The 27774-nt window shown below is 44.4% G+C and overlaps 1 protein-coding gene across 13 annotated transcripts; it reads left to right on the plus strand.

The window, feature by feature from the left end:
* The first annotated feature begins 1008 nt into the window (after window positions 1–1008).
* Rnf14 (ring finger protein 14) lies at window positions 1009–26127 on the plus strand. 13 transcript variants are annotated; one of them, XM_052742046.1, is made up of 11 exons: window positions 1149–1554; window positions 1830–1931; window positions 3086–3258; window positions 3546–3711; window positions 4200–4361; window positions 5380–5531; window positions 13128–13658; window positions 15038–15266; window positions 19855–20027; window positions 23091–23221; window positions 24834–26127. In XM_052742046.1, exons 5-11 carry the CDS (start codon window positions 4208–4210, stop codon window positions 24889–24891), a joined length of 1428 nt encoding a protein of 475 aa, XP_052598006.1. In that variant the 5' UTR covers window positions 1149–1554; window positions 1830–1931; window positions 3086–3258; window positions 3546–3711; window positions 4200–4207; the 3' UTR covers window positions 24892–26127. The 13 variants fall into 13 exon arrangements, with proteins under 13 accessions (XP_052598004.1, XP_052598002.1, XP_052598008.1 ...); XM_052742042.1 differs by lacking the exons at window positions 1149–1554; window positions 3086–3258 and adding an exon at window positions 1012–1140; XM_052742045.1 differs by lacking the exon at window positions 3086–3258 and having other exon boundaries at window positions 1830–2896.
* Window positions 26128–27774: the final 1647 nt, after the last annotated feature.

The raw sequence follows: 27774 nt of genomic DNA on the forward strand, positions 1-27774 counted from the left end.
CATTTTAGGTGATACATCTTTTTTTTTTTTTTTTTTTTTTTTTTTTTTTTGGTTTTTCGAGACAGGGTTTCTCTGTGTAGCTTTGCGCCTTTCCTGGAACTCACTTGGTAGTCCAGGCTGGCCTCGAACTCACAGAGATCCGCCTGGCTCTGCCTCCCGAGTGCTGGGATTAAAGGCGTGCGCCACCACCGCCCGGCCAGGTGATCCATCTTAATTAGACGTATAATTTGAAAACATTTTCTATAGAGTGGGCTGTCTTTTCACTTCCTTACTAGCGTTCATTAAAGCACAAATGTTTCTAATTTTGATACATCCAATTTATCTGTTTCATATATATATATATATATATATGTTATATATATATAAACTATTGCCTTCTTTGAGTTCTTGAAGATCTCCTCCCCATTATATTTCGTCCTAGAGTTTTATAGTTTTGCCTCTCACATTTAAATCTTCGGTGCGTTTTAGTTAATGTTTGCATTATGCTGTGAGGTAGGAGGCATGTAATTTTAAATGTCAATAATCATGTGGCTTTTGGTAACTTATTGAACCTGAGTTTCAATTTTCTTTGTGAAATGAGACTAGCAAACAGAACCCAAACCATAAGGTTTGGTAAAGAGCGGGAAAATGTACATATGGTTTGAAGCCTGTAACTGCTCAACAAACACGGTAGTAACTATGATCATATGCACAGTGAGTTAATGAATTCTTAGATAGGAAGATGGATGTAGCCATTCACCTCAAGGGGCAGATCTGGGATTGATTGTTAAGGGAATCTCTGCCCCTAGGTAGACCGTCACTTCAGGTTCACGTCTAGGGATTGGTAAAAACTCGAATTCGCGGGTCAGAACCTGCTTTTGTACCAAATTCGGAGTATTTGAAGCTTGCGGGCACGGTCGGTGGCGGCGCCTGCAGCGCTGTCCGCGGCCTGTGGAGGGCGCCCAGGAGCCAGCTCACGGCGGCTGCGCAGAGCCCTCCCCACGCCGGCATCCGCCCCTCTCAGCTGACAGCTCTGGAGCGGAAGAGGCGGTGCTCAGGTGGAGCCGGGTGTCTCCAGGCCTGGCCGCGAGCTTGTCGCTGGGCCCCGGGTGAGGGTGGAGTGCGGAACTTTCGGGCCGGGCTCGGCGGGGCGGCCGGAAGGTACGGCGGGGACGCTCTAGGGAGTGCGCGAGGCAGAGCCGGGTGGCCGGACCGGGCCTGCTTTGCGGACACCGGGCTCCCCTGCCCGGGACTGGGGCGGCCGGCTCCGTGGGCGCCAAGAGGACAGGGCGGGGCGGGGCGGGGCGGGGCGGACGGGCCCTGCGCCTCCGGCACGCCCCCGGGGCCGGCTTCTCTGCTCCGTTGCCAGCGCTGGGCCTGTGGCCCTGCCTTGATTTCTGCCCCGGGTTGCTGGGGAGTCACACAAACAACGTCTGCATGGCGATTGGCAGGCGGCGGAGAGAGACCCAGGCTGACCCCAGAGCCGGAGCCTGCAGGGAGTGGCCGGGAAGATGAGTAGGATTTTCCCAGGCTAGGGAAAGCTGGCGGAGGAGGGCCCTGCTGGAGCGGCTTCCGGTTTGCAACAGTAGTATCATTAAACTTTGATCTGTTTGGTGTTGCCAGGGTTTATTCTTGTTCCCGGCTTACAGGTGAAGCAGTTAGGCATCTTATGCCCAGAGATGGTCCAGAAAAGAGCCCAAGCCGTCATTTGTCTCATTTTGATTAATGAAGAGAGTAATAGGACTTGTTTCACGTGGTTGTGGAGGCTAGCGTCAGTTAGTGCATTGAAAGGGCTTAGCGCAGTGCCCGACACCCGGTAAGAACTCACGAATTGTTACTGTTCTTACCAGTGTTACTGTGACAACGGACCCAGCCTCCTGCTTCTAGTGGAATGTGATCAAGTGGTCCTCTGCCTCTGGTCCTCCGTTCCAGCACATTGCATTTCACCCCAGGTATTTTCTGAGTGCTTTAGGGCACTGCTTGGTGCTGAGAACAGTAGGTAGATGAAAAAGACTTGGGCCTGCCCCTTGAAGAACGAATGCAGGTTAGTTAGTAGAAGAGGAAGTGCAAGGTCCGATTTGAAAGAAGAGAGGGTCTGTTGGGAAACTACTGTGTAAGGACTTGGGACTTTAGAGGTTGCCCTCAAAGGCTGAGTGGGTGAAATCAGGAGGAAGTGAAAGCTAGCAACCTGAATTAAGGGCCACCTGGGTCTAGCCTTCTGGTTGAGCTGGTCAGGTGGAATAGGTCAGAAAGGACTGTGTTATTTGGAGTAAAGATTATCAGACCAGGCTGCATATTGGAATCATCTGTACTTCTTGGAAAACTAGACGTGTGCTCCCTTTGGCAGCACATGAACTGACTGAAATGATGCAGAGATTAACATGGCCTCTGTGACAGAATGACATGTAAATTCATGAAGTGAGCGTGACTGTGGGGATAGGTTATGAAACTAAAAAGGAGGCTGTGAGAGGGGAGATAGAGGTTTTCGGGAAAGGAGGGGGATAATAGAAGACATGTGACCTGGATGCTGAAAGGGGAGGGGACTGCTAAAGGTGGATGGGTACGGAGGGAGATGAGGAAAAGAGGAGGAATTTCCACAAAAGCACATTATGTATGAAAATGCTGCAATAAAACCGTTGGAAGTCTGATGTCTAAAAAGTTATGGGGGGGAAAACCCTACAACTGTAGAGTCCTGACTTTATTGTTCTGGAATATGGTCTGGGTATTGGAATTTTAAGAGGCAGTTTCTCCAGGAGATTCTGATGTGCAAGGAAAATGGAGAATGCTAACCTCATACCATGAAATCAGTAAATACCTCTCTCATGTCTGGAAATTCTTTGTTTACAAAGAAACAAAAGGCTTAATCCTATCCTCGCCGTGTGCTACTTCCTGGTCAGTTTGTTGACGATTCAGTAAGGTAATGTGATCGGACCTAGTACTGTAAACAGTTGGTGCTCTATAATCATAAACTAATTATGACACTAACTTATTTGGCAGTCACTTCTGAGAATATGGTTTTAAAGTTAGTTTTATGGTAACACCTTTGCATATAATTTCAAGATGTTACTCATGCTCCATAACCTATCTATGGACCACACTTCTCCAGAAATGAACTCCAGTTTAGAGGTCACTCTCCCACTGAGCTATAACCCCAGTCCTGGAAGTCTGGCTCTAAATACTTAAGAGGAAATCTTACAAGCTCATGTGTATATTTTGCCTTAAAACGCTATCCCACCCTCATCGTTAACGATGTCACCTGCAAGGCTAATTTATGAGCAGGTGAGTAAAAGCTTGAGGGGTGGGAGAAGAGGAAAGGAGAAAGCAAAAACCAAATTTAAGATGCTGTTTGTTGGGTGTGGTGTTCTGTCATCTCCTAGAACCACCTCAGTTACAGGGCTGAGGGCAGTCTGATAAGGTGTCTGTCATTACTGGGGAACATACAGTGGCCCTGTAACCACTCAGTCTGTCCTTGGAGAGTAATAACTGCCTGAGTGTTTGACTTAAGTACAGATGGGGAACTTGAACCTGGAGAGTGTCCTCACATCTTTCCTGTTTCTTTTTTGCAGATGGCAGAATTTCCGTAGTATATTTGAGTCCCACATCTTGGTGTCTTATCCACTTCAGTCTCAGCTCCCTTGGCTAGAAACTTTAATGGGCTTTGCACAAATTCCAAGCCGAACTGAAATCCCGACTGCACTGTTACTATCCTTTTCTTCTGGTTGTTACTAACAGGTACTCAGTGACCTAAAATGGAACATGTCACCGTTTCAGACAGGGCTAAGCTTAAGCAGAGTGTAACAACTGCTGAGGAAAAGCAGTATTTTTTGAAAATGGAATTGTTTCAGATAAGGGGACGTTTAGAAAAAAATGAAAAGAAAATGAAGTCATTTAAATGGATGATCAGATTGTTGTAGCATCATCTTTTAGAAGGTGCAAAATACACTCTGGCTTTTGTTTTGTTTGAGACCAGCCTCCATTTCAGTTTCCAAAGGTGTAGCGGTGAGAGGGCAGCTGCAAAGCAGTTGTTGTTTTCCTGGGTTAGTCATTGGAAGCACCACAGCCACCCAAGGGAAGAAGACACCACGGAATGCTGGTGTCGAGCAGCAGAGAGGACTGATAAGTCCTCGGCAGTTGTTTGTGGGGGACTTTCATCTGCCATGAGACTCCCCCCAGTTATGTGCATTTCCTAGCTGATTTGAATGATTGGCTTCAATCCTCAGGAAATTCAATGTCGTCAGAAGACCTGGAAGCCCAGGAGGATGAACTACTGGCCCTGGCGAGTATTTACGATGCAGATGAGTTTAGAAAAGCAGAGTCTGTCCAAGGTGGAGAAACCAGGATCTATCTGGATCTGCCGCAGAATTTCAAGATATTTGTGAGCGGTTAGTTAAGAATATCTTAACACAGATTTTTCTAAATAAAAACTGTTCTTGATTTCTTACTCTGTTTTAGTTGTCACTTGTGTATATAGCCATAGGGGTTATTGATAAATATGGGTGGCACAGGTTTAATGCATGTTTGCTTTAAAAGGAAATGTGGGGGGGGGGTAGAACAGTTCGATTTGATCCTGCCTTTTTGACCACTGAATTGAGATATCCTACATATTTCATGCAGCTTAGTCTCCTGATCAGTAGTTGATCAACACAGTCATTGATAATTAGAAGTAATCAAAGGAAACATAATAACGTGCAGCTGTGAGGATTCTTGGCGAACCATAGAGTGCCACATGGTTGTTTCTGCGTGGTTTCTAGAATTGGTACAACTGCCATGGACAGGTATGGGGCATGCTGCTGCTGCTGCCACTGCCACCTTTGCTTGGAGAAAAACCAAACTGTTTTTGATCCATTTGCCGAGAACTTGATGCACATTTTCTCACAATGTTTCTCCTAGAAGCTGTGATCTCTTAGATGACCCTGTGACTGGGAGTGTTATGTGCCGTGTTATGTCCTCAAGCCTGAGAGTAGTCTGTTGGCACAAACTTCCCCAACTGATTCATGACTAGTTGGCATATGCTGGTTTAGTAAGTCATGGTTCTTTCATAGAAATAAATGTCTTTTTCTCTAGATTGTGTATTTAATTGTCTACCATAAACCAACAATGAAAACATTGTGCATTACTTTGTCATTAGTGTTAGGAATTGGACTAGGAAGTGTTTACAAGAAAGAGTTGTGTGACTTCATACATGACATGGCAACTAAGTAGGTTTTTCAAGGGCTTGTAAGGTGTTGTGTTGTTTTGTTTTTGAAGGCAAGACTAGGAAACTAACATTAAGGCATAGAGGTGCTCTGGGGGAGGGTTTTTATCCCCTCTACTAAAGCATTAGGGCTGAGCACTGCTCAGGAGTTTCAGACACTCCAGTGGTGATCAACTGATCCTTTCTGATTTTTGTTTTTGGTTCAGGCAATTCAAATGAGTGTCTCCAGAATAGTGGCTTTGAATACACCATTTGCTTTCTGCCACCACTTGTGCTGAACTTTGAACTGCCACCAGATTATCCATCCTCCTCCCCACCTTCATTCACACTTAGTGGCAAATGGCTGTCACCAACTCAGGTAGACCCAAAACTTAATTTCTCCTATCCATTTTTAGAAACTTTCAAAATCATCTTTAATTGACGACTACCTTGGTGATCTTTAATTCAGTGCATAAAGAACAAATGGCTTTGATTTTGTAAATTTTCCCCTAGTGTTTATGAATCCTAATGCTAATGAATTGAAAATGCTTGATGTTTTTAGAAAGACTGGCAGGGCTGAGCTACGACTCAGTTACCGAGTTCTTGCCTCACATGTGCAAGGCCCTGGGTTCTAGCCTTAGTACTGGAAAGAGAAAGGAAGAAATGGCAGTACACAGACTTAATTAATCCTTATGAATTGCAACAGCAATGATTTTTAATCAAGAGTATTGTTTCTTTTCCTAGAGATAAGGTTGTCCTCATTTTCATTAGATACTGATATTATTTTCTCAGTTTCTTATTCATTCCTTAAATGAAAGATTTAATTGTAATTATAACAGAAAATTGAGCTAAATAACTATAATAAGCAAATTTCCTGAATAAATGTAATAAATGTTTCTCCATAAAAATCTGTGTATTAATAATGGATAATTGTCACTTAGTATCACTTAGCTGTAAATGCACATAAATAGAAATGTGTGTAGTTCTTTAGATACTTTCTAAGGCTTGAGACCTTATATTGAAAGCCTTCCTTCTCTGTGTGCTGGTTGTCCTTTTCTAATAACCTCGCCTCCTTTTATTAACAGGTAATATTGTATGTATTTATGATGGAGCACATTGTTATATTTCAGTTTGATATTGTGTACAGCATGTATTGATCACACCAGGGTAATTAGCATGTCTGCCTCTGTATCATTTATGTCTGGAGCCTTCAAGTGCCTCTCTTCAATGTCAGTGTTTGATTAAGACGTAAATATGACTTGACGCTAGTACGGTGTTCCGAGATGTGATGGATCAATAGCTACTTTTCTAGAAGTTATGAAAATTGATAAGTTGATATTAAGACAAAAGCTGTCAGTTGTTGACCTCAAGGAAATAGCTCATTAGTTTTTCCCTTTAGTCCTATAGTTTTGATATGTTTATTTTTGGAGATAGAGTTTTGCTACATAGTCCGGGCTGGGCTAAATCTCATGAATCTTCCTCCCTCAGCCTTCTGAGAGCTGGAAGTATGTGTGTGCAACAGCCCTTGCTTGTGTCGTATAGTTTTTGTTCCCCCATATAGTCTTTTTTTTTATTTTTTATTTTTTTAAAGATTTATTTATTTATTATGTATACAGTATGTATAACCAGAAGAGGGCACCAGGTCTCATTACAGATGGCTGTGAGCCATCATGTGGTTGCTGGGAATTGAACTCAGGACCTCTGGAAGAACAGTCAGTGCTCTTAACCTCTGAACCATCTCTCCAGTGTGTCGTGCCCCCCCCCCATATAATCTTTTGCGTAAAGGTATCTTTTTTTTTTTTTTTTTTTTTGGTTTTTTTGAGACAGGGTTTCTCTGTGTAGCTTTGCACCTTTCCTGGAACTTGCTTTGGAGACCAGGCTGGCCTCGAACTCACAGAGATCCGCCTGCCTCTGCCTCCCGAGTGCTGGGATTAAAGGCGTGCGCCACCACCGCCCGGCGTGTAAAGGTATCTTTACAAGAATTAAGATTATAGCTTAAAAAGGAAGTTAAATTTTAGCGGAGATCATGCTTATAGACTAGGAAAGATATTGTGATAATGTGCTAGAGGCAGTAGGTGAGACAGCGCCTTATCTGTTGAGGCTACCGTGAGTGACTTTAGATCACTGATGGCTGGCAAGTTCTTCAGATATTTAGAGCCTCACATAGTTCCAGAGTTATTGATACTCTATATGCCTTCATGTCCTTGCATACACACATGCACAGAAAGGGATAGATTAGTTGGATGCATGATGTACTTTCAGATTCTAGTGTCTACTTAATGCTAGCTTTGGGAGCACTATAGGGAAGGGCTCATTACCTTTTGTCCTTAGATAAAATTATAGTAGAATTCTTTATCAAATAAAGTCTCACACAGAGAATTGATGTTTTAATTTGGTTGTGTTTCTTGGTTCAATCTTTGTTGCTATACCCCTAACCCATGGCATTGTGAATTTTACCTGCTAATCATGAAATTGACACATGGACCAGTCATTCACTGAATTGGGGTAGGGAGATAGAATCAGAAAGTGGTTCTAATTATGTATATGTAGTGTTTTTCTGTACTCCCCAAGTATACATACCTCTCTTTCTTCCCCTCCATTCCCTATTTCACATTTATATGCATGCCTTTTCTGAAATGGGACTAGAGAAGAAGGGAATAGAATGTTCCTTTTTTTTTTTTAAAGATTTTATTTTTTTTTTTATTATGTATACAGCATTATGACAGCAGGCCAGAAGAGGGCACCAGATCTCATTACAGATGGTTGTGAGTCACCATGTGGTTGCTGGGAATTGAACTCAGGACCTCTGGAAGAGCAGTCAGTGCTCTTAACCTCTGAGCCATCTCTCCAGCCCCAAGAATGTGTCTTTACCAGACTCTGCTTACGTGGCATGCAGAACTTCCCCTTTAAATAGTTACCCACTTTGGGGCTAGAGAGGAACATTGCTGCTCTTGCAGAGGACCCCAGTTCAATTCCCAGCACCCACATGGTGGCTCACAACCATCTGCAACTCCAGCTTCAGGGGCTCTGATACCTTCTGACCTCAGTGGGCACCAGGACATACATACATTCAGGCAAAGCGCTCATACACATAAAACAAAGGAATCAAAAACAAAACCCCAAAAAGTAAATATTTGTTGCATTTTACATATTTTAGCAGGTTTCTTAAAAAGCATGGTTCATATTATAAGCTACAAGCAAATCCAAAAAAGCTTTAGCTGTCAGTAAGTATTTAGGTAAGTGCTTATGCAGAATTGTCAGAAGCACTACACAGAGCAAGGAACAGAAAATGGTATTTTTTTCATTGGGATTTAATTTACAAAATTTGCTTGCCATCTGGAAGGCTTGTTTTTAGGTGTTTACCTGAAAAAAAGAAAAGCAGCTTATCATTCCTGAGCTCTGGTTACAAATATTTTACATTTCTGATGGGAAATTGTCTTATACTTGACTTTCTGATGAAACAGACCACTTTTAAATGGAAAGGTCAAAATAGTTTAACTTTGACGGCTTAGTTTAGAAGTGAGAGCTTTCTTTGTGGTAGCCAAACACGTGCAGGGCCTGGAATGAATGCCCAGGGCCAGTGTCAGTCTGTTCCCCTCTGTGATCCAGATTTGATGTAGATCCAGATGTCTTAGTTAGAAGAATACCGTGAGCCTGTCGGTTGGGGATCTGCTGAGCGCCGGAGTATTTCTTGCCAAGCATGGAGCCCTGGATTCAATCCCCTGACTGAAAGGGGAAAAGCTTATTGCGAATATGGAAAAAAAAAGACTCAGGGTTAATTATACAAGTTGACGTTTCAGCTGACTGGGCTCCTTAATAGGATTGGAAGTTAGAATTAATTTTAAAACTTTGAACGGTATTTTCGTTTTAACAATTTAAAAGAATTTAGGCTGGTCTCCAACTCATTATAAAGTTGAGGATGAACTTGAACTTCTGATCATCTTGCTCTGCCTCCCAAGTGCTGGCCTTATAGGTGTGCACTAACATACTTAGTTTATTTAAATTTATTTCAACTTAGTAGACAATATAATTGAATATGTTTATGGGGTTGTATGATATTTTGATATATGTGTACATGTATAATGTTTAAGATTGGACAACCAATGTTTTTACAATAATGACAAATGTGTTTATCTCCTCCAACATTTTACTATTTATTTATAGTGAAAACACCCAAAATCCTTTCTTCAGACTTACTCCCTCCCCCTTCTAGCTCTTGGAAATATATGGTGGCTTTGGTTAGCGTTTTTAGTCAGGGATTTATGTAGTCTAGGTTGTCCTCATACTCTCTGTGTAACTGAGGCTGGCCTTAAACTCACAATTGCCCCATTTCTACCTCTCAAGTGTTAGATTTCAACCCTGTGCTATCACATTATTACCAACGTCTCCCTACTATGTGCACTTGGGACTTCTTGTTCCATAACTGTGACTTAGTAAGCACTAAGTTCTCCTCCATCCCTACTATGTGCACATGGGATTTCTTGGTTCTGTAACTGTGACTTAGTAAGCACTGGTCAGTTCTCCATTCCTACTATGTGCACATGGGATTTCTTGGTCCTGTAACTGTGACTTAGTAAGCACTGCTCAGTTCTCCTCCATCCCTACTATGTGCACATGGGACTTCTTGGTTCTGTAACTGTGACTTAATAAGCACTGGTCAATTTCCTACATCCCTCCCTTCCCTGTCCCACCTCTGCTCTCAGATTCTGTAAAATGAATTGTTTTGTGTTTACTTTTGTCTTCTATTTATTTAAATTTTTTTTATTTTATGTGTTTTGTATGTGTAAGTGTTTTGCCTGCATGTATGTCTGTGTACCGCATGTATGCAGTGCCCACAGAGACCAGAAGAAAGCATCAGATTCCCTGGAACTGGAGTTACAGATGGTTGTGAGCCACCATGTAGGTTTTGGGAACTGAACCTGGGTCTTCTGGAAGGCAGCTATGCTCACCCATCAACACAAACCTGGGTCTGGGAGAGTAGCCAGTGCTCTTAACTGCTGAGCCATCTCTCTAGTCCCTCTGCCCCTTTTTAAAAAAGAAAAGAAAAGAAAAATGACAGGATTTCATGTAGTTCAAGCTGACCTCAGCCTCTGCTTAAAGGTGTATCCCGCCTTGCCTAGCTGAGGTTTTTTTTTTTCTTTTTTCTTTTCTTTCTTTTTTTTTCAAGACAGTATTTCTCTGTGTATCCCTGAATGTCCTAGAACTCACTCTGTAGACCATACTGGGCCTCGAGCTTAGAGATCCTCCTGCTTCTGCCTCCCAAGTGCTGGAATTAAAGGCATGTGCCACCACCACCCAGCCAACTTTTTGATATTCTATATCTGAACAAAACCACTCAGTGCTTGTGTTCCTGAGCCTTGCTCATTTCACTTAACACGGTGATTCCCAATTTTATCCATGTTATTGCAAAAAAGAGGATTGTATTCCCTTTTATAGATGGACAGTATTTCATTGTTACCCACCTAGCTGTTGATGGATGTTTAAGTAAGTCATTTCCTTCCTTGGCAATAGTGAATAGCTCTGCAATACAGGAGTGGGTAAGATACACATGATCTCATTTTCTGTAGATATCCCGGTGGTGCGATTGCTGAATCACGTTGTAGCTGTGGTTTTGATTCTTTTGAGGAACCTTTGTACTGTTTCCCACAGAGGAGGCACTAATTTACATTCTCACCAACAGTATACCACGAGTTAGTTCCCTTTTTCGACATCCCTGCCAGCACTTGTCTTTGCAGATAGCCATTTGTACTAGAGTGAGGTGATACCTTACTGTGGCTGGGTTTTACATCACCCCGATCGGTGACTGAGCATTTTTGCATGAGCTTTGCCTGGCCCTTGGATGTCTTCTTTGAGAACTGTCTGTTAGGTCTTGCCCTTGTTTGTATTGAGAGTGGTACTGGGGAGTAAACCCTGGGCCCTGTGCATGCTGTGTATGCATTCTGCCATTGAACAATACCCCAGGTCCTCATCTGCCTACTTAAATATCAGATCGTTTGAACCAGTAGTAGCCTTTGATCCCACCTCTTCAGGAGGCTGAGGCTGGAACATCAAAAGTTTAAGAGCTGGCCCTATAAAATGACCTGATGACCTGAGTTTGATCCCTGGAACCCGTATGGTGGAAGGAGAGAACTGACTCCTGCAAATTGTCCTCTGACCTCCACATACAGACCATGGCGTGTGCATATCCATACCTACACATAACTACATACAGAATAAACACATACATATTGTTGTTTTCAAGACAGGGTTTCTCTGTGTAGCCCTGGCTGTCCTGGAGCTTGCTTTGTAGACCAGACTCTCTCCACAAACTCAAGAGATCTGCCTGCCTCTGTGAGAGCTCCTGAATGCTGGAATTAAAGGCATGCACCACCATGCCCAGCCACATATATATATATATATATATATATATATATATATATATATATATATATATATATATATTACATCAAACCTGGGCAACTTAGCAAGATCCTGTCTCTGAATAAAAAGTAAAAAGAAGGTTAAGAACTCCAGCTCATGACAGAGCGTCTGCCCTGAATTCCAGCCCCAGTACTGCCAAAGGAGAGAAGAACAGAGTGTTTTGGGGACTTGTGCTTCTGGAGTTTGTCATATATGCTAAGCATCAGCCCTCGTCAGGTGTTGTATGCACTGTGACTCTTCTCCCACCTGGTAGGTAGTCTCTGCACTCAGTTTTTCTTCTGCTCTGCAGAGGCTCCTCAGTTTGATAAAAAAGCTTCCTCAGTCTTGGGATGATTTTGTAACTGGTGTGTATGTGTTGGGGCTGTGCATTTAGTTTGGCTCTTTTGAGTGTGAATATCCAATTTCCCAGCTCCATGTGTTGAAGATGCTGTCCTTTCTTGGATGTTTTTGGTTTGTTGTTTCTGTGGACTAGGTAAGCGAGCACTCTACCATTGAGTTATGTCCCCAGCTCTGAATGAAACTTTTTATTTTCATTTATTTTTCTTTTTGTTTCAGCCCATTTACTATTTCATATATGCCTCACAAATTACTGTTGAACATATTTGTTATAGGAAGTAAGTACAATTAATCCAAAAGAGGAACAGAAAGGGTATGGGAGAAGAGAACACAGGTAATCATTGAATTTTACTACTCAGAAAGAAGTGCTTTGAGACCCTTGCAGGGCCTGGATTGCTTCTATACACCATCCTTTTTTTAAATTACAATTCTAGATCACCTATAAGGAAGGGTAGGGCTCCCAAAGAGAAATAGTTCCTTTTTTTTTTTTGGCTTTTCGAGACAGGGATTCTCTTTGTAGCCCTGAATGTCCTGGGACCCACTCTGTAGACTAGACTGGCCTCGAACTCACAGAGATCTGCCTACCTCTGCCTTCTGAGTGCTGGGATTAAAGGCGTGCACTACCACTGCCCGGCAGTATCTTTCCTTCGTGAAGTGGATGTTAAGTTCTGGTGTCTAGACGGATAGCACATCTCCAGGTCTTTTGGGGCATGCTGCACAGTTTGGAGAGTTGCACTGTGGGACATCCTGGGTGGACACTGCACTGAGGCATCCTATCACACTCTACAAGGAGGGGGACAGAGGTACTCAGTGGTTGTGTGCTAGGTTCCCCAGTGCTGGGGTTAAAGATGTGTGCCAGCACCACCCAAGAGAAACATTTCCTGTTAGAATGACATTCCTTTCTAACACATGTGATACAGAGTGATGCTAAAAGTCTATTTCAGGAGCTGGGTAGCAATCTGGTTCTGTATCCTGCAGCATTTTGCATTTCTGTTGTCTTTGTGCTACTTCTTCTAGATTCCAACTTATGTTTTACTCGGCCACTGTCGCTGAATAGTTTAAGAAATGATTCGGTGAGAATGTTGGTACTATTATGGTGTTAAGAAAAAGTAGTGTCAGGAAGTTATACTAACATGTTTCAGAGAGCCTTAGGAAGATCAGAAGTTGGTACATCATCATCATCTTTCCAAACTCAGCATCCTCATGTTCTTCCTCCTAGCTCTCTGCTCTCTGCAAGCACCTAGACAACCTGTGGGAAGAACACCGAGGCAGTGTGGTGCTGTTCGCCTGGATGCAGTTTCTTAAGGAGGAGACCCTCACCTACCTGAATATTGTCTCTCCTTTTGAGCTTAAGATGGGGTCTCAGAAAAAAGCCCAGAGAAGGACGACGGCTCAGGCCTCTTCCAGCACAGAGCTAGGTTTTGGAGGAGCTGCTGGAGCCGGTGTAGACCAAGAAGAAATTGTGGATGAGAGAGCTGTGCAGGATGTAGAATCATTGTCAAGTCTGATCCAGGAAATCTTGGACTTCAATCAAGCTCAGCAGATGAAGAGCTTCAACAGCAAATTGTTCCTGTGCAGTATCTGTTTCTGCGAGAAGCTGGGTAGTGAGTGCATGTACTTCTTGGAATGTAGACATGTGTATTGCAAAGCCTGTCTGAAGGACTACTTTGAAATCCAGATCAAAGATGGCCAAGTTAAATGCCTCAATTGTCCAGAACCAAAGTGCTCTTCAGTGGCTACTCCTGGTCAGGTAACGTCACTCCATCAATGCCACATGGCCTCCTAGTCCTTTTCACAAAGGGAAACCTCTTGGGGACTTTCCTTTTGTTTCCTTTTGAGACAGGATCTTCCTATATAGCCCAGACTGGACTCAAACTCATGATCCTCCTGCCTCAACTTCCCATATGCTGGGATTGTAGGTGTATCTACCACACTTGCCACAGGAATGCTAATTAATTAATAATGTATTTATTTTGCAGTGTTGAGGATCAATCCCAGACCTCACACATGCTAGGCAAGCCCTCTCCCACTAAGCCACACCCCCATACTCACAAACTTTCTTGATAGTACTCAAGGTATTGACTAAGTCCTTGGGTGCAGTCCATAAGACATTTCATTGTATCCATTAAGAATGCTATAAAATGGGTATAGTGTCCAGTGCTGGGTATAATCCTGTACTCCAGAGGTAGAGGCAGGAGGATCAGGTATTCAATGTCATCCTTAACTGTGTAGCAAATTCAAGGCTTATTTGGGCTGCATGAGATCTCTCAAAAATCAAAACCAGGGCCAGTTAGATGGCTCATTAGGTAAAAGAACCTGCCACAAAACTGATGACCTGAGTTTGACCTCTAGGACACCACATGGTAGGAGGAGAGAACCAACTTCCTCAGGTTGTCTTTTAACATGCACGGACATATGTGGGCACATGCACACACACATACACATGTACAAGCAGATTTCTGTTCTACCTCTTAATTTTTAAATTTTATTTCACATGCATTGGTATTTTGCCTGCGTGTATGTCTATATGAGGGTGTCAGATCCCCTAGAACTGGAGTTCAAATAGCTGTGATCTGCCATGTGGGTGCTGAGATTTGAACCCAGGTCCTCTGGAAGACCAGCCATTGCTCTTAATCGCTGAGCCATCTCTCTAACCCTTGTTTTTCAAGACAGGGTTTCTCTCTGTAGTCTTGGGTGTCCTGGAACTCTCTCTCTCTAGATCAGGTTGGCCTTGAACTCAGAGATCTGCCTGCTTCTGTCTCCCAAGTGCTAGGACTGAAAGCCTGCACCACCATGCCAGCCTTAGTTTTGACCAGTGTGTGGACCCATGCAACCACAGCCTCAGTCGGGATAGACTGTTAGAGCAGGACATGGGAGGCTGAGGAAGGTGGATTACTGAAAATTCAAAGCCAGTGGATTATATAGGAAAGCCTGTCTCAACCATGCCCCACCCCTTGCTCAATAAATGAAAAGGATATAAACTATTGCCAAACCTGCTTTGATTCTGAACTGAGAATAGGGGTTTGAATTTTACACCTCTCTATTTTATATCAGCAACCTAAGGTTCTTTTCAGAATAAGAACTAGTTGGGAAATGGTCAAACCTAAGATGCTCTGTGTTTCCTCTCAGGTCAAAGAGCTGGTGGAAGCTGACTTATTTGCCCGTTACGACCGCCTCCTTCTCCAGTCTACCTTGGATCTAATGGCAGATGTGGTCTACTGCCCCCGTCCATGCTGCCAGCTCCCTGTGATGCAGGAGCCTGGCGGCACCATGGCTATCTGCTCCAGCTGCAATTTCGCCTTCTGTACCTTGTGCAGACTGACCTATCACGGGGTCTCTCCATGTAAGGTAACTGCAGGTATGTTGTGACGACTGTGAGCCCAACCCCCAACTAGTAGCCCTTCCTCACCAAGGCCTGTGACTTCCCTTCACACATTGAGTCCTCACACCTGTCGTGTTTATATTTGTCTCCAAGTCAGAGAGTTACCTGAAGTAGAGCTGCATGCCAGTTACGACCAACTTTTGCTCCAGCGTCCCCTGAGCCCGATGGCAGGCAGATGTACCTACACATCTTGCCGAGTGCTGGATGAAATACTCATTTAGCGCTTACTTTGTCTAGTGGGGACAACAAAGTACAGAGAGTAAGGGGTGGTAAGTGCTAAGGAGGAAAAAGAAAGTGAGGGCAGGTTAGGAAGTGTTCTGAGGGAAGAGGATTTAGGCATGTATTTAAGAAACCAGGGCGGCTTCACTGGAAGCCAGCAGAACCATGCAGACAGGGAAGGCCTCCTGGGAAAAGGACCAGCATGTGGAATCTGCCAGTGCGTGTGGAGTAACACAGGTCCTGGATGGCAGCTGCAGGCATCCAGACTGCCACCCTTGCTCTTGGGCACCTGTGTCTGCTCGGTCCTCAGATGCTCTCTTCTCGAGCCACCTGGGTTGGAGTGAATGTAGGAGGTGAAACATGCTTGCCCGTTGTAATGTGTGTAGGGTCTGGGGAATCAGGCCCTTTTTGTCAAGTTGACTGGTCGTTGGTGTCCTGAGTCTTCTCAGGTTAATGAAGGTGATGAGAATATTCCAGAGGGGTTTGAAAATGGAGAGAAATAATGAAAGTACCATGCAGAGTTGCTGTTAGGTTGTAGTGTGAGTCTGGGACAAGGTAGATACAGATATTGAAAGAGTTAAAAACTTACAGCAATTTCAGAGTGACTCAAATCTAATAACAAATTTTAAGTCTTTAGTTGTTGTTAATCTTTCTAGAAATTCCTTCTGTTGTATTTTGCAAAAGGATTGTTTCCCAACAGGAGGACTGATCTTTCATCCTGGGTGATGTGAGAAACAGTGGGCTAATATGCAGGAAATGCAGAGTGGAACTGCTGATGCTGTTAGAGTCACTGATTGGTAATGCCAGCAGACTGCCTGTGTTTACAAGGAAATGTCTTAGGGGAGAGTGAGCCAGCGGTTCCAGTTGATGCAGGGCAGAGTCTGGTAGCCTGAAGTGTTACGGTGGTTCATACCTCAGGGTATGCTGAAGTACGGTGTTGGTCGTTACTTCTCTAATCCTGGTGGTGGAGAAGGGCGATGGTTCACAAGTTAGGAGAGGTTCAGGTAGGCTTGGGGGTTCAGCAGAATTAGGAATCTGTGTGTGTGTGTGTGTGTGTGTGTGTGTGTGTGTGTGTGTGTGTGAGTGAGAGAGAGAGAGAGAGAGAGAGAGAGAGAGAGAGAGAGAGAGAATGAAATAGGAGTTAGAGAATATTGAGCAATAAATTTCTGTCTTCAAGATATTTAAAAACACAAAAATGCTTTGAATTATTAGAGAGATGAGAAAGATGTCTGTTATATCAAAATACAGTGGTGGTGCCACAGGACTGCACAATAACTTAAGAATTTACAGGTTGAAAAGAGAAAGAGTATATATGGTCTACCTCAGAAGGTGTCTGTTGCTTGAAAGGAACAGACCTCTAAGTAATATGAGGGAAGCAGGCTAATACAGTAACAAGAGCAGGGCTGGGGAGGCGGCTTAGTGGTGAGAGTTCTTGCTTTGCCAACACAGAACCAGCACTCATGTAGAACTCTGGGCATGGCCATACATGTCTGAAACCCCATCTTGGCCTAAATGGCAGGCTTCTGGTTCAGTGTCTTAAAAGAGTAAGGTAGAGAGCGATAGAGGAAGATACCGGTGTCGTCTTTTGGCCTTCACATTCATGTGCACAGGTACACACTTCTGCACTCTCCGTGCACACACTACACACGTATCCCCCAAATAAAAATGAATTAAATTACTAGAACTTTTATGAAGGTCTTCAGTTGTATTGAAAAATTAAGGGAATACAATTGTGAACAAAAGCTTTTGTCTGCTGTTGGAACCTTTGGAAATGGATGCCTAATCCATTTAAGTGGTAAAGCAGTTGTGCCTAAAATTCGGATCCCCAAAGGACCTCCAAGAGATGAAATCTGATGCAAAAGCAAAGTTTTTAATACCGTTAACTTGGTTCTCTTAGTCCAACTGACCCAGCAGCAGAGCAGGAGAGAGACCTGGAGCAGCACAGGGCGAGGGTGTTTATAGTAGCTCGGTAGACAAAGGGGAGGGCTGGGGGGAATTCCAAGACCGCTCAGTACAGACCTGGGATTGGCTCAAGCCCTGGTTAGGAATACCTGGACTGAGCTGATTGGCTCTCTTGGGTCTAGGGAGTTGCAACATTGTAGCTTCAGCACCGGGAGTTGTCTCTCCACTTCTGATTGGAGGTGTTCATGGCTCCTGATAGGCCCTTTCCTATGGGGCGAGGTGTTCATGGCTTCTGATTGACCCTTCCATGGGGTGTTAGCTAGGGCAAAAGGTCAGAAGCAGTCGCTGCCTTTGATTGGGTCTTCCCTGTAGGGTGAAGAGTTCATGGCTCGCTCTCTGTAGCTAGGACAAAAGGTGAGAGGCTGTCAGGAGGTCAGGAGTGGGGGAGCTTCCTGCTCAGCCTTTTTGCTATGCCTACAATTCTGCTAGATCTGGCTCTCAAAGAATATTGGAGAAAAAAGAGAAAAGAACTTTTTTAAAATTTATTTTTATTTGTATGTGTGGGTACGTACATGTAAGTACAGTGCCTATAGAGGCCATAAGAGGGCATTGGATTCCCCCGGAGCTGGCGTTACAGGTTGTTTGAGCCTCATGATGATGTTGGTGCTAGAAACAAAACCCAGGTCCTCTGGAAGAGCAGCAAATGTTCTTAACTGCTGAGCCTTCTCTCCAGCCTCAAGGAAGAACTGCTTTAAAAATCACAGTGATTACTTTATTTTTGGCGGTGGCAAGCACACTCATACCTTGGTGAGAAGAAAACTTGTGGAAGTTGGTTCTTCCACCGTCTGGACCTGGGTATTGAGCTCTGGTCATCAGGCTTGGCGGCCAGCTTCTTTACCCACTGAGCCATCTCAACCACCCCAGGAAGAGCTTTCAACACATGTAACAAAGTGAATTTTAGTCACTATTTTTGTTTGTCAAATTATCAACTTGTAGAGTTTTGTGATGCTTGATGTTTAAGTAGTGTAGAATCAGTGTCTACCACTTACAGATTTTGGTATGGCGTGGTATTGGGGACTAACCTCAGGGCCTTGGCAAACACTGCCCCTGAACTGCACGAACTCGTTGGTTTTTTTTTTTGGTTTTTCGAGTCAGGGTTTCTCTGTGTAGCTTTGCGCCTTTCCTGGAACTCACTTGGTAGCCCAGGCTGGCCTCGAACTCACAGAGATCCGCCTGGCTCTGCCTCCCGAGTGCTGGGATTAAAGGCGTGTGCCACCACCGCCCGGCTCGTTGTTCTTTTTGACAAGACAGTTTCATTGAATGTTGCCAGCTACATAAACAAGCCAGTGTTGAGAAATGAAAGTCAAAGGAAACCCTGCCCCCTTAGTGAGTCCGACTCTCCGTGGGCGGAGCCCGCCTGCCCCTTAGCCAGTCCGACTCTCCGTGGGCGGAGCCCGCCTGCCCCTTAGCCAGTCCGACTCTGTGGGCGGAGCCCGCCTGCCCCTTAGCCAGTCCAACTCTCCGTGGGCGGAGCCTGCTTCCCCCTTAGCCAGTCCGACTCTCTGTGGGCGGAGCCCGCCTGCCCCTTAGCCAGTCCGACTCTCCGTGGGCGGAGCCCGCCTGCCCCTTAGCCAGTCCGACTCTCTGTGGGCGGAGCCCGCTTGCCCCTTAGCCAGTCCAACTCTCCGTGGGCGGAGCCTGCCTGCCCCTTAGCCAGTCCGACTCTCCGTGGGCGGAGCCTGCTTCCCCCTTAGCCAGTCCAACTCTCTGTGGGCGGAGCCCGCCTGCCCCTTAGCCAGTCCGACTCTCTGTGGGCGGAGCCCGCTTGCCCCTTAGCCAGTCCAACTCTCCGTGGGCGGAGCCTGCCTGCCGCTTGCGTGCATAACCTTTACCTGCTTGTCGTGTAAGTATACTGTGAGTATTTGGATTGAATAGTAGCCATGCCAGTTAAAAGTCGGTTTGTGTGTGTTGTTTTTTTCAGCATGTTGAAAGCTTTATCTGATATGCAGATCTAAACTACAGAAGATTGTTCATATTTTCACTCACAATACATTTACGGTTTTTATTGACATGTTAATTATACACAATATGGATTTCATTTTCAAATTTTTATGCATGTATATGTTTTGGTCATAGTTATTCCATTGCCCCTTTTTGTGCCCCCCTAAGTTTTTTATATTTAAATATTTTGGGTGGGTTTTTTTTATGGTTTTTGTTGTTGCTGCTGTTGTTTCAAGACAGGGTCATTATATAGTTCTGGCTAACCTGGAACTCTCTATGTAGACCAGGCCGGCCTTCCAAGTTCACTCAATGAGATCTGCCTGCTTCTGCCTCCTAAGTGCTGGAGCTAAAACTGTGTACCGCTATGTCCATTATGGCCATTTTTAGTGTTTTTAGTTAACATTGCAAAGTAACAAAGTTAATTTTCTATTGTACTTTCTAGAGAAATTAATAGACTTACGAAATGAATACCTACAAGCAGATGAAACTACTAAAAGGTTCTTGGAACAGAGGTATGGCAAGAGGGTGATTCAGAAGGCCCTGGAAGAGATGGAAAGTAAAGACTGGCTGGAAAAGAACTCCAAGAGCTGCCCCTGCTGTGGGACGCCCATACAGGTGACTGCCGTAGGACGGACTTGGAGCACAGTTTCCCTCAGAAGCCCACTGGCTAATTATAATAGTTATTGTTGGGTTTTTTTTTTTAATTATTTATTTATTATGTATACAGCGTATGCATGCTTGCAGGCCAGGAGAGGGCACCAGATCTCATTACAGATGGTTGAGAGCCATCATGTGGTTGCTGGGAATTGAACTCAGGACCTCTGGAAGAGCAGCCAGTGCTCTTAACCTCTGAGCCATCTGTCCAGCCCTATTGTTGGTTTTAAATAAATAATAAGAAGCACTGTTACCGTGCGAGAAAGGTCACAAGCCACAACAAAACCCAGTATCATCGCTTTATTAGGAGGAAGGGAGGGGACAGAAGAGAGCGTGGCCCGGGAAGAGACACATGCAGGGAGAGAGAGTGGTGGGGAGGAAAGAGCAGAAAGAGGGGAGGATTCTGTGTCCAGCTTTTTAAGGATTCCCCTGCATATGCGCAGGTGGGCTTACAGAGCTACGCCACGCATGCGCTGATTGCGTGACCACACTACATGCATTATGTAGTCATGCAGCACATTGATGACATAAGATATAAGACCCCTTGCTTAGCTTCTGAACTGTGCATGTGTGGTCATATAGCTGGAGTGACAGAATCCTAACAGTTATATTATGGAGAAAACACATTTGGGTACCAGCCCAGCCTTCTTACTTGGAAAATCAAATTTCACTAGTAAATATTGTTACTGACTTTAAGTGCACATAGGCTTCTCTATTCAAAGTGTTTTTATAGAAAGACAATTTATCTCACATAAATTGTGTCCACCTCACAATTGAATAGATGTTGTTCCATTCTACTTTGTTTTGCTAATAACAATACCAAGGCTAGGTAGGTTATAGAGCTCATTGGATTATGTTCTGGTTCTGTCCTGAGACAGTGCAGAGCATCTCAGTGTGTAGTGTCTCCACTGGTCGTGCTATCCCATAGAAAGCCACCAGTGTCCAATGATGGGGCTCCAGCCCGATGACCTTAGCTCCCCTCATCTTCTCCCAAGGGCCCTACTTCTAAGTACAATAAATAAAATATTCAGGTTAAGTTCCCACTTTTTTTTTTCCTTCTTTTGGTTTTTCAAGACAAGGTTTCTTTGTGTAGTCTTGACTGTCCTAGAACTAGCTGTAGATCAGGCTGCCCTCGAACTCACAAAGATCTGCCTGCTTCTGTCTCTGGGATTAAAGGTGTGAGCCACCACCACTTGGCTAGATCCCATCTTTTTAATATCCCACAGTGGGGATTACATTCCCAATACGGGTTTCGAAAGGGACAGTAGCAGGTTAGAACAAGACCACACAAGTGCTACAGTCAGCTCTTAATCCGTGTGGTTTTTAAGGTTGTTTTTATTCTGTGTGTATGACTGTCTGTGCACCACGTGCATGCCTGGTGTCTGCAGAGGCCTGAAGGCGGCTTTGGATCCCCAGAACTGGAGTTACAGGTGGTTGTGAACCACCATGTGGGTGATGAGAATTAAACCTGGATCCCCTGGAATAGTAGCCAGTGCTCTTAACAAAGGAGCCATCTCTCCAGCCCCCGTCTTAGCTCTGTTTTTAAAGAGCCTTATCTGGGGCTGGGGATGTACCTCAGTTGGTAGAGTACTGGTCTAGAATGCATGAAGTCCTGGGTTCAGTCGCCAGTACAACAAACTAGACGTGAAAGTGCATATCAGTAGTGTAGATGTAACCAACCGTTTTATTAAATAAGAAACACAGAGCCGATTCAGAGAAGAAAGCCAAGAGGTCAGAACTAAGAGCCTTACCCTTCCTGCTTCAGCCAAGAGAGCTCTCCGAAAAAAGGGGCCTACTTCCTGTCTGTTTGTCTTTATATAGACTGTCCTGCCTTCTTATTGGTTGTAAACCCAAACACATGACTGCTTCATCACTGCCTGTATGTACAGCCCTCCAGGTCCTCTATGGTATTGAGATTAAAGGCGTGTGTCTCCAATGTTGGCTGTATCTTTGAACACACAGAGATCTACCTAGCTCTGTCTACCAAGTGCTGGGATCAAAGGCGTGCGCCACCACCGCCATGCTCTTGCTATGGCTCTAATAGCTCTGACCCCCAGGCAACTTTATTTATTAACATACAATTAAAATCACATTTCAGTACAAGTAAAATACCACCACACAGTAGTCCTTGAATTTAGGAGGTGGGGGCAGGAAAATCAGAAGTTCAAGGTCACCCAGAGCTACAAAGCAAGTTCAAGGCCAACATAGATACATGAGACTCAGTCTCAGAAAAAAAATCATAACTGACTTTTCAGAACTATTTATCCTTCAAAATAGCAAATGTATTTAACAAATATGTGCTGAGGAACTGGAGACATTTTCCCCATTAATCTGAGCCAAATAGACAAATCTGTTTCTTCTCACCAAAATCTTAGTGGATTTTAAAATGAAAATGTAGTCTTCCATTTGATTTTGTTTTTTCCAGTCCTGCACATTGTGACTGAAACTGATAATTCCTTAGTTACATCATTAAGGAAAGTGGTATCATAGTTGACCACTTCTGCCGTGCCTGAGCCCTATGATAGAAATCAGATATGATTACACTTATTAATTGTGATTTGTATAGAAAGTTAAAATTTAATCCAGTCTGGTTGCTCAGTCTGTAATCCCAGCCACTTGGGAAACTGAAGCAGGAGGATTGCCAGGGCCAGGGTGAACAACTTAAACCCTGTCTGAAAAATAAAAAGTAGAAAGGGATAGGGACATCACTTAATGGTAGAGTGCCTAGCGTGTAAAAGAACCTAGATTCTGTGTCTAGTACTGAGAATAAAGTAACATTTTACTCTCTATCTAGTTAAGTGTTCCTCTCATTCTGTCTGTATTTCTGAGAGGAGATTGTGCTAAGTATCTAGTTGTAGGAGTTCCTGCTCAGTACTTCGTATTTACTTTCAGCGCAGACTTGTGTAGATGGCTGTCGCTGTGTATGTTGCCTGGGAAAGGACAAAAGACTAGGAGTGTTGTGTGTTGTGTGGCTCGTGCCTCCTCTTCTGCTTCACCACCTTGCTTCCTGTCTCCTCCCACCAGAAGCTGGATGGCTGTAACAAGATGACCTGCACCGGCTGTATGCAGTACTTCTGCTGGATCTGCATGGGTTCTCTCTCCAGAGCCAACCCTTACAAACACTTCACTGATCCCGAGTCCCCATGCTTTAACAGGTGTGTGCACGCCGGGTTCCCTGGATTAGCGGTGCATGCGTGGTAGGCCTGAGAGGGTGTCCCGTCTTTCAGAGTTGGAGCTGAAAGTACAGATACTTTCAGTGAGCCTGGTTTGTTACCTGAGTGCTGGGATCCAAACTCTGGTCCTCATGATTATACAGCAGGCGTTCTCAACCATCTTTCTAGTTAGTCCATCTGCAACATGTTTTGATACCATTATGCAGGCTAGTTTATTTTCTAAATACCAGCTTTTTTCCCCCTGAAGTAGCTAGACTTGGAAACTCTTTTCCTACACGTGATTTTTAAATCTTCTTGAAAATGGGTTTATGATCAGATTATACACCTCTTGAAAAAAATTGTTTTTCACATTTTTTGGTTGTTTTCCAAGACAGGATTTCTCTGTGTAGACCTGGCTGTCCTGGAACTCACTTTGTAGACCAGGCTGGCCTCGAACTCACAGAGATCTGCCTGCCTCTGCCTCCCAAGCCCTGGGATTAAAGGCATGCACTGCCACTACCTGGCAAGGATATTTCATGTGATGTACTGCATGTGGTACCCCAGTGGGAGAACCATGGTCAGGCTGTTCCCGTTAGTGTGCTATCATTTAATGCATGCAAGCTATGTTTTCACTTTTGTTATTAGATAAGGAGATTCTTGACACAGTGTGGATTATTGTTCAACAGTTCTCCAAGGTTATCAGTGTTCTCCATTGGTTTCTGTAGAGAACCTACACTCATCAGTGTTAGAAAAGTCTAAGAGAAACTGAAGAACTTAGTCCTGCTGTGAACTGTTGCAAGCTAGTGCTGGAAATGGCACCGGCTTTAGAGACTATAAGGGAAAGAAGCCAAAGGCCCCTACAACAGCATGCCACCAATGGAGGACGCAAGAGCATGCATGGGAAAATACACGTGCCTGCTTGTTTCCTGGAAGAGTTCAGTTTCTTCCAGACTGCATGACTCCCCACTCTCGACTTATTTCGCAGACCGTACACATTACCAGTTTTTGGTGATGCCCATTCCCCATAGTTTATACATAAAGTGGAAAGAGGGATTGGGGACAGCTCAGTGGCAGCTTCCTGGCATGCAAGAGGCTGCAGATTCAGTGACCATTACTGGCTTTTTTTTTTTTTTTTTTTTTTTTACTTTTTGTTCCTGTTTTTTGTTTTGTTTTGTTTTCTTTAGACCAGGCTGGCCTCGAACTCACAGAAATCCGCCTGGCTCTGCCTCCCGAGTGCTGGGATTAAAGGCGTGCGCCACCACCACCCGGCTTTGTTTTGTTTTCAAATGGGGAACTTTCTGTATACCCCTGGCTGTCCTGGAACTCCCTAAGTAGACCAGGCTGGCCTTGAACTCATAGAGATCCTCCTGCCTCTGCCTTCCAAGTGCTGGGATTAAAGACAAGCGCCACCACGCCCAGCTGGCCAGTACTGTTCTTACAAACGTATTGCAGCTTGTTTAGAAAGACCTAGATTTCAGCCCTCCTTAAAGAAATGATTAAAGAGGAAAACTGACGCAGAGGTGTTCTCAGAAGAATAGAGTGTTTTGAAAGAAGGAAAGAGATTATGCTCAGTTTTGTGCAGCTGCATAAGCATGTACCTGTTTTATGCTTTCAGACTGTTCCACGCCGTGGATGTTAACGGGGACGTTTGGGAAGATGAAATTGAAGACTAGTTCATTCCTCTGCTCAACATACAGAATGGAATGTTTGCCCTAATCTTCTGTCAAGTACACAAAGAAACCTTGCGAGATATTTAGGGTGCCATATATTCACTCTTCCTGTGGAGAAGGAAGGACAGGGTTGATATTTTTCTTTGGTACTACTGATTAAGGCACACACATTTTTTTCCATGTAACATAATTCTGATAAAATTATATGCCAAAGGTTCAGAAATGCAAACTATAGTAGATTAAATATTATAATATGCCCAAACTGTGGATAGTTATAAAGTGAATATTTATTTTCTTCCCCAAGCTTTAAGTTAGGGAGAGGGTCAAGAGTTAAACTTTGAGACTGTCCAGGAAGGCTGACTTTGCTGGAGCCCTCTCAGGACTCTCCTTTGTAGCTGGGGACAGTCCCAGCCCTGTTGACACTGAGAGCCTGATGTGGCCACACACTGCTTGCTCTTCCCTCAGTTCCCTGTGGAGGGCCTTCCACTCTGTGACCGACCAGACGTCCCAGTGTCCTTCTGACCCTCCACTTTCCAAATAGAAATTGACAATACATTTTAAAAGACTTTAGTCCCACAAGCCCCGTGGGTCACTTGATGTTTCTGAATGGCGTGTTGAATCCACTGGTGTAGAACCAAGTGCAGAATGAGTGGATCTGGCTCGGGGCCCCCTCCTGCTCGCCTGGGGAGGAGAGTCGGAGTCAGAGCTGTCTGCCCCATTTTGTTCTCCACTTTCTCCCTTTGCTCTCCTGCCTTGTGTGGGCAAGGACAGTCGGGGCTGATTCCAACAGTGTGTGTTTTCATCTCCTCTGCTGGAATAGGAAAGAGCCCAGCTTAGTCCCAGATGAATGTTCTCTGAACCTGTGGACAGACAGCACCATGGTTCTGGCCCCAACCTTCTGAACATTCAGGTCTTCTCTAATCACCTATAGGAACTGGGCTTCCTACACTCCCTGCTTAGACAGCCGAGTTTGGGGTGGTAATTATAGCTTGATAGCTGGATTCCTATTTCTGGGATTTATTGGCTTTTTGGAAAACTGTCTTCCTCATGATTCTGTAAGTGGCTTAGTAGCCACTTGGTGGATGTTTTGAAAAGGACAGTAATTTACTTGCATCTTGTGAACATGTGTTTTCTACTTTGACACTGAAAATTAAGGAATTGCTTAACTGTCAGCACGGACTGCTTCTGGATTGTCAGTAAGGATGCTTAATCTTAAAAATAAAAATAATTTAAAATTCATCCTACAATTGAGGTAGAGATGTCCTGTTGCTCTGTCACTGAAGCACTGGTCGGATTCAAAACTAGCTCACGTTTCTGTTTGTTCTGTTGGGGTGTGTGTGTGTGTGTTTGGTGGTTGTTTGATTTTGTTCTGGAGGTTGACCAAGACCTCAAGCATGCTGAGCCTGAGCCCTGCCACTGAGTGACACCCCTGCCCCCCAACACACACACACACACACACACACACACACACACACACACACACACACCATCTTAAATGGAGAAGGAAGAGTCACAGAATAGCACCTCCTTTTTCTTGGGCCTGTGCCTTTTTTACTCATATTTTGTTTGAACATGTTCTTTTCATGGGCTTCTATCCAGCATATTTTATGTAATCACTGGAGTTAAAAGATAAGTTGAAGGTAAGAAATGAAAATCAAGTGTCTGCTGAGTAAATCCCTGAGAGAACTGTTAGTAGGAATTCAGTGTGGCCTGGGTCAGTATAGCCACTGACGTGCCCTGGTTCACGAGCTGTTTGGTAAAGGACAGCGATCTTTGTTCATTTCATTTTAGCTGGTGTGCATTCTGATGGAGACGTCTTAGAGGGGAGAGGGAAGCCTTTGCAGTACTCTGCTGAAAGGAACAAGAGAGCCCTCCCTCTGGTGGGACGTCTAAAGAGTCAGCGGTGCTGGAGTCTTGTGTACTCACCTGACTGGGGCTTTGGTTTTTTCCTTAGCTACAAAATCCTCACCCTCAAGTTTAACACAGACAATTGAGTTTTTAAATGTTCTTTTTGAGGCATCTAATCTTGAGATGGTAGAGTTTAAGTAGAATTTTTTTTTTTTTAATTTTTTATTTTTATGTGTATGGGTGTTTTGCCTGCCTGTCTGTCTCTGTAGACCATATGTACGCCTGGTGCCAGAGGAGGGCAGAAGAGAGTTTCAGACCCCCTGGAACTGTAGTTACAGATTGTTGCAAGCCTTTGTGGTTTGGGGATGCCTTTGTCCACTGAGATGCATCTTGTTTGATCTATTTTTTTATGCTTTTCTTTTTATTTTTAAATACTGTTTATTGATTATTTGGGAATCTCACATCATATGCCCCTATTGTGCTCACCTCCCAGTCTTTTCCTATCTGGCCTCCTCCCATGTAATCTCTCCTTTCCTCTAAAAAAAAACCCCAAAGCAAGTCCATTTTGTGTTGTCCATCTGTTTACTAGAGCATGGTCAGATTCTTAGTGGCCAGCCCCCCAAGGGAGGATGAGGTTTTCCCCACCTGCATCCATGCCAGGAGCCATCAGCTGAGGCTGGAGCAGCGTGAGACTAGCTCTCCCAGGTCCCCTCTGCAGCCTGCACCACAGTGCCATAGGCTGGTGAGGGTTGAGGCCAGCTTTCCAGCGCCCATGGACATTAACGTGGCTTCAGGTGGCAGCCCTGACCAGGGGCATTTGCATGGGCTTCAGTGGTAATACAGGCTGGAGACATTAACACGGCCCTTGGCTATATCAGGACCACTGACCCACTCAGTGGCTGCACAGACCATGAGCCTCAACATAGCCTCAGGTGGTTACAACCTTCTGAACATTCAAGTCTTCTCTAATAACCTATAGGAATCGGGCTTCCTACACTCCCTGCTTAGACAGCCGAGTTTGGGGTGATAATTATAGCT

Source organism: Peromyscus californicus, unplaced genomic scaffold, assembly GCF_007827085.1.
Source record: "Peromyscus californicus insignis strain IS unplaced genomic scaffold, ASM782708v3 Scaffold_17__1_contigs__length_78620276, whole genome shotgun sequence".
Taxonomy (NCBI): Eukaryota; Metazoa; Chordata; class Mammalia; order Rodentia; family Cricetidae; genus Peromyscus; species Peromyscus californicus.